Source organism: Cryptomeria japonica, chromosome 8, assembly GCF_030272615.1.
Source record: "Cryptomeria japonica chromosome 8, Sugi_1.0, whole genome shotgun sequence".
Lineage (NCBI taxonomy): Eukaryota > Viridiplantae > Streptophyta > Pinopsida > Cupressales > Cupressaceae > Cryptomeria > Cryptomeria japonica.
The window spans coordinates 529,646,369-529,654,648 of record NC_081412.1 but is presented as its reverse complement, the minus strand read 5'-3'; the positions used below and the strand labels follow the sequence as shown (position 1 = coordinate 529,654,648).

The following is an 8,280-nucleotide window of genomic DNA, read 5'->3' as shown; positions in this document are numbered from 1 at the left end:
AGGAGTAGGTAAAGTAACAGGACCTACCTTAACAGGCAAGGTGATGATACCTAGTGAAGATTTAGCAACATTATCGAAGCCACAGATGGTAAGAGAATTGGGCTTAATAGGAGATGTATCCACATCGATCTTATGCAACAAGTTAATTCTACAAACATTAAGGCCAAAACCATTGTCCACTAGTGTTCGTATTATCACACTATCATTTGTGATAACCACAATCATTAAGGGATCATATTGTTGTTGAACTTCACTAGAAGGCAGCTCATCTTGTGTAAACACAATCTGAGCCTTAGGTGCTATAATAGAGTGAATCAAGGAAGCCATATTATTGGATGTCACTGCAGGTGGGACATTCAATATTTTCAAGGCATCTTGTAGCATTCCATGATGAGTCGATGAAGTTTGAAGAAAATCCCAAAGGGATATCTTGGTAGGAGTAGCTTTAAGTTATTCAACAAGATCATATTCTTTACCAAGGGTTTGTGAAATACGAGGTGCTTGAGGAAGAATGAGTTGAGGATTAGGTAGAGGAGTCGAAACAACTAGAGGAGGGTTATGTTGCCTATTTTTTCTCATGTTATAGGTATAGGCAATTGCATTATAACTCTCCTTAGTTAGTTGTCTAACATAGCTATAAGGACTCTTAGTGGGATTCCTTTCTTAAACCATAATGATAGGTTTGTTTGGAGTGCTAAAGGAATCATGACTCTATCCACCTTGAACCGTAAAAAGAGGTTGATTAGGAAGAGGTGAAGTTAGAGAAGGACAAGAGCCTTGGACAACAAAAAGTGGTTTTCTATGTTCATTCACATTGATCATATTGATTAACCTTTTAGATGCATTATTCTTGTTTTAAAGTTTAGGCAAAGACATAAAGTCATCAAGGGCATCATACAATAAAGCATGGTCATAGTGATTGAAAGGATTATCTCAGGACTCAAAAGGAGACATAACATCATAGAGGGAATCATGGGAGTCAACTATGTTGCTAGATCTAGTGGAGGAGTTTATAGGAATGTACCCATAAGAGGAATCACTCAACTTATCTTTCTCATCACGACGAAATGGCATAGTGACAAGGCTGATTAATTTTTGGCAAAATGAGGTTTTAGAAGGCTTAGGGTTCAAAAAATCATCTAGAGCTTCATCTAATTCACCCTTACTAAACTCATAAACAACAAAATTGCATACATCATCAAAAGCATGAACCTCTTGCAAATAAAAATCTGACATTTTGAAATGAAAATTGCATGAAACTTAAACACACAATGCAAGGAAAATAAAATAAACCTATCTCTTTTTTTTTTAATATTTTGAAAGCAAATGAAATAAACTAGATCTAGATCTAACAATGCAATCCAATGAAAATGGTATTGGATTCACGTCATGTTCACCAAAGATGTGTAGGCGAAAAAGTGAGAGTAAGTATGGAAACCCTAATCCCACTCTCATACACACTCATGGAATACAAAAGAGCCTAGGGATGTAACGCATGTCAGCTAATTCTTATGAGAAAGAGAGAGCCATGGATTACCTCTTAGGTTTTCTATTCCTTTTTTGTAAATGAGAGAGAGGAATGATGCACAATGCAATCTAACCTAGAAAGCAAATAAGCAAGCAAACCCTAATATGAGAATGCATATCAAAGAACAACTGATACACTGCTGAAAAGTATAGATCAGAAGGAAAAACCAGAGGTACAACTGTGTTTGAAATCTAAGCAGAAATGTCTGGGACCAGGGTGCCACGCCACTATCCTGATTTTACAATTCTGGAGCTGCAGCTGATAGGAGGGATCCTGAGATATGCAAAGTACTGTTTCTGCCAAGTCCTGCTGACAGAGGGAAGGACCATGGCACCATGCCATTGTCCTGGGTAGAACTAGGGCACCACGCCCCTGTCCTTGGGGTTTTTGCCAAGATCTACAACCCATAACTATCCTTGTGTGCTCTTCTGGTCCCAAAAATTCTAGTGATGCTCAGATCCGAACTTGTATCTAAAGCTAAAAAAGAGGGTTTGGGGTGGCTATATAGGGTTTTGCCTTAGTCAAACCCCAGTGTTGGTGATTTCCACCTCCACGAATAGCCAATAATGTACTAAAAATGTGTGTGAAAGATCCTAAGAATGAAAGTAAACAACCTAGAGCAACCCTAAAGAGTAAACCCTAATTGCTTATAATTGACAAAGTAAATGCTCTAAATCCACAATGCAAAGTGATCTAAAGAATGAATGTGAATCAAAATGAAGCTTATGCAAAGATATGAAAATGACATAAAACCATACCCAACCCCAAGGGAGAGGTACAAGCCAATCGTCAGTCGATGATCTCCTATTGTTCTTCTACATCTTCAGAAGCCCCCAATTGATAAAATGATGCTTGATGAATGTTTGATGGATGAATGTTGAATGTTGTTGAAGACTTCAAAGATCTACTCTTTTGCTGCAAAGAAGGCTCTTATGCTCCAAAAACTTGCTCTTAGATTCTTAGAAGAAGACCCCTTCAAATGAAGAAAGAGAGCTCTTAAGTATGAAACCCTAGATCTTAATTTCATGTTTAAGATGACCTAGGATTTGAATTTCCCGCTGATATTTTGGGGTTAAGAATTATTATATCATAGGATTGTGCTCCCGAATTTTCGGGAAAAAGTCGTGGACCATGTGCATTCCCGCCACGGTCCGACCAACTTTTTACCAAATTTTCGCGGCCGTTAGATATGATGATATTAGAGCGCATCCCAAAGTTACAACTGATTTCGAGATGTTTTGATATGCGAAATAGGGCCTAAACGGTCAAAATAAGACATAATTAGGGTTTATGATTAAATGATTCATTGGAGGAATAAAATGAAAAGGGGCACGCTTAAGATGAAGGGCCCAACTTTGCAATATGTAAAGTGATGAGACATGACCTTAGATTTAATTAAATTAATTAATTAAATGCTTAGCTGGGAATTAGAAATTCAAGATGCAAGACACACTAAGGTGGGTGCTAACCTAAGTGTGAAATTGTACCACCCTAGCAAGGGTGTACAATTTATGACACTAGACCTTCAAGATTACATTCCTCTATCATTAATTTTAGAACCAATATTCATAAGATTTACATTTAATTTACATTAATTTATTATAAAATTATTTTTCTCAAATAAATGAACCTAAATTAAATTTTTTAATTATTAATTAACAAAGTTTTATGTAAATAATTTATTTTCTCTCAATAAAATCTCTTTCTTTAACATCAACCTCAATCATTAGCTTCTCTTTGCAATTCTTATTCTAGTGCATGTTTAAATCAATTAAATAGATTTTATTTAAAAAAAAAAATTATAACATAGAATTTTAAATCAAAATAATATGTACATCCCTATGAAGATCTTTTAGAAGTAATGAGTACAAAATAGATCATTCTTTTTAAAGAAATATTCATTTGAACCACTAGTCATGACATATAGATCAATAAATTTGACTCATCAATTGAATTAATTAAAAATATTATAATAATATAAATCAAATTATCTTAATTATATATATGATTGACGACTCCTCTAGAAATGTCATTGTCAGCCCTAATAATTATTAGGTTAGAACGATTGAGTAGAGAGTAAAAATATGTAGTTGATGCAATAGCCATTTCCTGGTTAGTGGGCTTTCCTTATTCAATGCATTGCCACTCCTGTCGAAACAACTCCTTTTTAGTCAAAAAGGCCGAAGAAAAACAAAAAACTTAAAGAGAGTAAAATCACTGTACTATTCTCCAACAATTACATTGACTACTCCAGCAGACACCACATGGAAAGTACTGACAATCCTGGTGCAACCCAAAAAATCATTGGATGAGGATGAAAATCCACCCATCTTCATAACATACAAATATCCCGGATGAGCTTTATTCATTCAAATTTTTATGAAATACAAACATTAATATCCAACGAGAAATATGTAAGGCCACGACAAGGTACAAAAGATGTTGAAGTCTATTTACAGCTGGGAATTATTAGAAGCTTAATTAGCCTGAAAACTTATTCATCTTACACATGTAGTCAAATGCTATAGACAAAAGAGATTGCTAGCGAAAACAGCAGCCTCCATTGATAAGATTATGTGGAAAAGCATTGCGTTTGTTCCTCTTGGGTTTCTCCAGATCCTTGTGTTTACTGAGCCTTTCAAACTGTATGTTACCCAATTCCCTTTTCTGATTGAGAAGTCTTTTCATCCTCTTCAGTCTTTTTGTCTTCTTCTTTGGATCCACAATCCCTCTCACTGTCACTTTTTTGTGGGCTACATCCACTACATAATCCAGCAAATCTGTAGTACCCAGTAAGAAAAAGTTATGTACAAAGACCATTTTGTAGAATCTTATTGCAGCAATTGAAAACAAAAAGCTACAAATTGGTCTAGGTGAAATAAATGAGAGAGCTGCCTAGTTATCAGAACGTACTATCCATTTTAGAGAGCAATTTGGAGACTCTCTCTCTGCAGTTGTTACAACGCATATTGGCATTCAAAACAATGACTTGAACCTGCAAAATTTAAAATGAATTATAGTGAGATCATCATCATATAATTGGTCACCACATAATAAGACTCAAAAGAAAACAACACATTATGTCTTATTTAAGGCTTTATATGCTCTGATCAACATAAAGAGATCATTTTCATATGATTGGACTGCCATTGTAGCACCCTCCCTACTAAGGATACATAATAATGGAAAACGTGTCACATTTGAATGAGAGATGTCATCCAGAGAGTTGATATTTGAATAAGAGATGGATTGGTCATCAAGAGAGTTGATAGTCAGTGGTAAAACACTCCAGTAATAAATGAGAGCTCATTCATAAAAAGTTTAGCATGGTAACAGAGCTCAGATTTGTAAAGTTAGGTCAAGAGAGTACCCTCAAACACTTATAGTGTGACTCGAGGTGTTGGAAAATGATCCACACTGGAAATAGACCACTCATCAAGAGGGCAAGTAGCTCAGTTATAGAACACCCAACAACAAATAAACTGTCTTAAATTGGATTCCTAACTGACCCATGAAAAGTTTGACAAATCAGACTTACAGGTGAATGGCTAGACCATCATTTATTATTTGGAGCGTTGGATAATTATAATAAGATTGCTATCAATAATTAGATTATTAACAGATGATGTCAATGCAGCTTCAGAATGCACATTTGACAATATTTATTAATTAAATGAAAATCTTTACCCACAATAAGACTATGAAAATCAGAATAGTGACACCCCTAATATTATTAATGCTTCTGCATAAAACACCCCAACAACAAATAAAAGTTCCTAAATTCGATTCCAATTGACCCATGAAAAGCTTGACAAACCAGACTCCGATTTGAAACAGCCAGACCCTCATTTTTGTTATTTTACACTTTAGGTGTCCCAAACAACATGTTTGAGCTTTGCCCACAATAAGACAATGAAAAGTCAAGATGAGGTTACCCCTGGCATTGTTAATGCTTCTGCAGAGCTCAGAGGCTGAGTTGTTGCTGGCCTTCTTGCAATCCACCGTCTAAACATTCTCCAATTGAGTTCTAGCGATGTAGATGTTGGAGTCCTTTGATTTGTCATCTGTATCCTCTAATTCAGCTCTTCTGGTGTAATCATACTTGTAAGAAGCGCTAAAATGAAAGCAGAACAACTTCTAAAAGTTGAGAGAACCAAAAGTTGCAAGATAGTTAGCCTGATTCCATCATAAACAATGAAATACTGCTTAAACGTATGTGTCAATTCACCTGTTGGGATTGATGTGCTGCCTGCAAGAAGGAAACTTTCCACCTTGTAATGGAACACTAGAAATAAAATAACATTACCACAAGGTTATTCCTTTGGATTTAGCATTAATATACAGTTACACGCATTGATTTGACTAGAGATGCTTCCACTGAAATAAAGAGAAAGATTTATTAGCTGTTGAATTTCAAAGATATAATTGTAGTGGGGATACGAGGGGATACGAGTTCATAATATCATTATATTTAAGGCAGGTTAGATTTCCCAGGGTTTGTAATATTCAAGCTATAAAGTAATACGTAAGCAAATTCATTCTTTAAGCAAAATAGTTGTCCAAACACGTTAGATATGATCTAATATGGAGTAATCTGTAAGATTAATCATTGTTAATTGATCTGAACAGCTAACCAGTTACAATTAAAAAATTAATATCAAGATCCACAGTGATGTGGGAATTACAACCATACATCAAGCTGGCATATCCATAGTGATTGGCTATATTATATGTATTATTCTTGGTTGCAATATCGTTCATGACAAGGCCAATGTTTTTTGTTGAAGTTTCCAATATTACGATAGAAAAACTATGGTATAATAATTGACTAGGATAGCTTAATAATGCTGATGGAAAAGAACAAATGATTCTCATAACTTTTTAAAATAGATATCAGTATGCTGAAGAATTTTAGTGTTCGAAAATTAAGGAGTAGAGTAGTATTGTGGTAAAGCTTATTAATATCAACAATAATTTATACAAATGTATTCAAGGAGGATATGGATAATAAATCGAGTAATATCATAAATGATTCAAATTAAAACAATTAATTTGCTTTTTTAATAATTTTTTAATATATATGTTTTAGAGTTCTTATGAAAATAATAATTATGTAGGGGTGTATATTTTTAAGGAATTCAATTTTAAAAGGGTTTGAGTTATGTTTTTAGGATTTTTATTAGAAGAAATCATCTTAGTTGGAATTTTTACCCTCATTTTGGTTTGATTTCTAATTTTGGAAGTGATTTCATATATGCATGGAATTAGCCCCATTTGGATTCATTCCATCTTGTCAATTTCTAACTAGTTGATGTTGTAATCTTTTCAAAGACTAATCAACCAATGAAGAAGGATCTCTAAGGCTGATAAACCAACAACATTGAGGCTCAAAGGTAATGTTCTAGAGGGTCTCCAAGGGCAATCTCATCGAGAGGTTGTATTGCTACAAAATGCTTTCAGTTTGCATTTTTTTCTTTCGTAGTTTGTAGGTGCATTGTAGGTGTTCAAAGTGCATAGTTTAGAGGGATTGTTCCAGATTTTCATTGCTATTGATAGAATGTTTTTTTTTGCCCATTTTCTATTCTTAGAAATATTAGAACTGTCATTTCATTTATGCCACATTTTGTGGGTTTTTGGTGAAGTTTTTCTTCAAACAATGTTGATTGGCAGTGTCTGCGAGCACCATTTTGCATCCCATTCCTAAATAATTGATTGCAAAAGTCTATTTTCTGTATATAATAGTAAATAGAAGTTTGTTCCCTTGCTGAAAAATTATAAAATCAATTTATTTCAGTTTGTGTGAATATTTTGGCTTTTCGGGTGTAAATGTTTAGACATTTTCCTTAGTAATGTTAATGAAACTTTTCAAATTTTTGAGAAAGATTACACCTAAGGTTTTGAAAGATTAATCAAATATAGTATAAATTTTGTAAGGGATATTATAGTGGTAGACCTAAGATCTTTCCAATATGTAGGGTTTGATTGTTTGATAGTTATGAGTGACATAAAAATTAGAAGAAAAATTCATGGCTAAGGAAGAAAGAGGGAAGCATAAACAAGATCCAAGAGAAAAAATTATTGCAATTATTGATAAATTGGCTCATATTGTGGAGAAAATGTGGCAAGAGAAAAATAAGAAGAGTGCGAAAGAAAAATAAATTGTTCTTATTGATTCATCTCTAGTTGCAAAATGGAATGAAGAACACAATAAGAAATATGAATTCTTCAAATCAAAACTATTCCATTTGTGAAATTCATAGAAATACATGTAGATGATCAAAAGAGAAGAGAACAATTGTAGAAGCCTAAATAAATGAATAAGGAAGAAGATTAGTTAATTGTGGAGTCCCTATGCATCATCAAGAAAGAAGAAACTGGAGAGAAATAGCTAGCATAAAAGAGCATAGAACTACAAGTTCAAGGTAATGAATGTTCAATTTTTTTTTCAATTAATGAGATTTCACAACAAGGATGTGATTATTTGGATGAAGTTGATACAAAATCAACATTACATGCTAATTATGAAGATAATTCAAAAGATTTTAATTTTGTCAAAGAGATACCCTTTGGAATTAGTGAAGAGGAAACTCTTTTTGTGCAAGAAGAGAATGTGTCTAACATGTAGGATTATGGAAGAGGATCACTTATTCAAAATGGAAAGTTTGATAAAAGGAAAAGGGTATTGAAACATGGTGATCCATTGATGGACTTATAAACTAACATTATGGATGATTTTTTTTTAGGAGCAATAT

At 33.7% G+C, this 8,280-nt stretch overlaps 1 protein-coding gene across 1 annotated transcript; it reads right to left on the bottom strand.

The window, feature by feature from the left end:
- Window positions 1-3,863: 3,863 nt before the first annotated feature.
- LOC131055421 (heavy metal-associated isoprenylated plant protein 8) lies at window positions 3,864-5,925 on the bottom strand. Its single transcript, XM_057989902.2, has 4 exons — window positions 5,757-5,925; window positions 5,464-5,615; window positions 4,442-4,523; window positions 3,864-4,308 (listed from the first exon to the last, which is right to left on the bottom strand). Exons 2-4 carry the CDS (start codon window positions 5,590-5,592, stop codon window positions 4,070-4,072), a joined length of 450 nt encoding a protein of 149 aa, XP_057845885.1. The 5' UTR covers window positions 5,593-5,615; window positions 5,757-5,925; the 3' UTR covers window positions 3,864-4,069.
- Between the last annotated feature and the right edge of the window lie 2,355 nt (window positions 5,926-8,280).

Excerpts from the sequence above, each read along its gene's own strand:
- LOC131055421 (XM_057989902.2), bottom strand. The coding sequence starts at position 5,592 with ATGACAAATCAAAGGACTCCAACATCTACATCGCTAGAACTCAATTGG. Across the intron at positions 4,524-5,463 it reads AAGCATTAACAATGCCAGGG|GTTCAAGTCATTGTTTTGAA; the intron begins GTAACCTCATCT and ends TAAATTTTGCAG. Across the intron at positions 4,309-4,441 it reads ATTGCTCTCTAAAATGGATA|ATTTGCTGGATTATGTAGTG; the intron begins GTACGTTCTGAT and ends TGGGTACTACAG.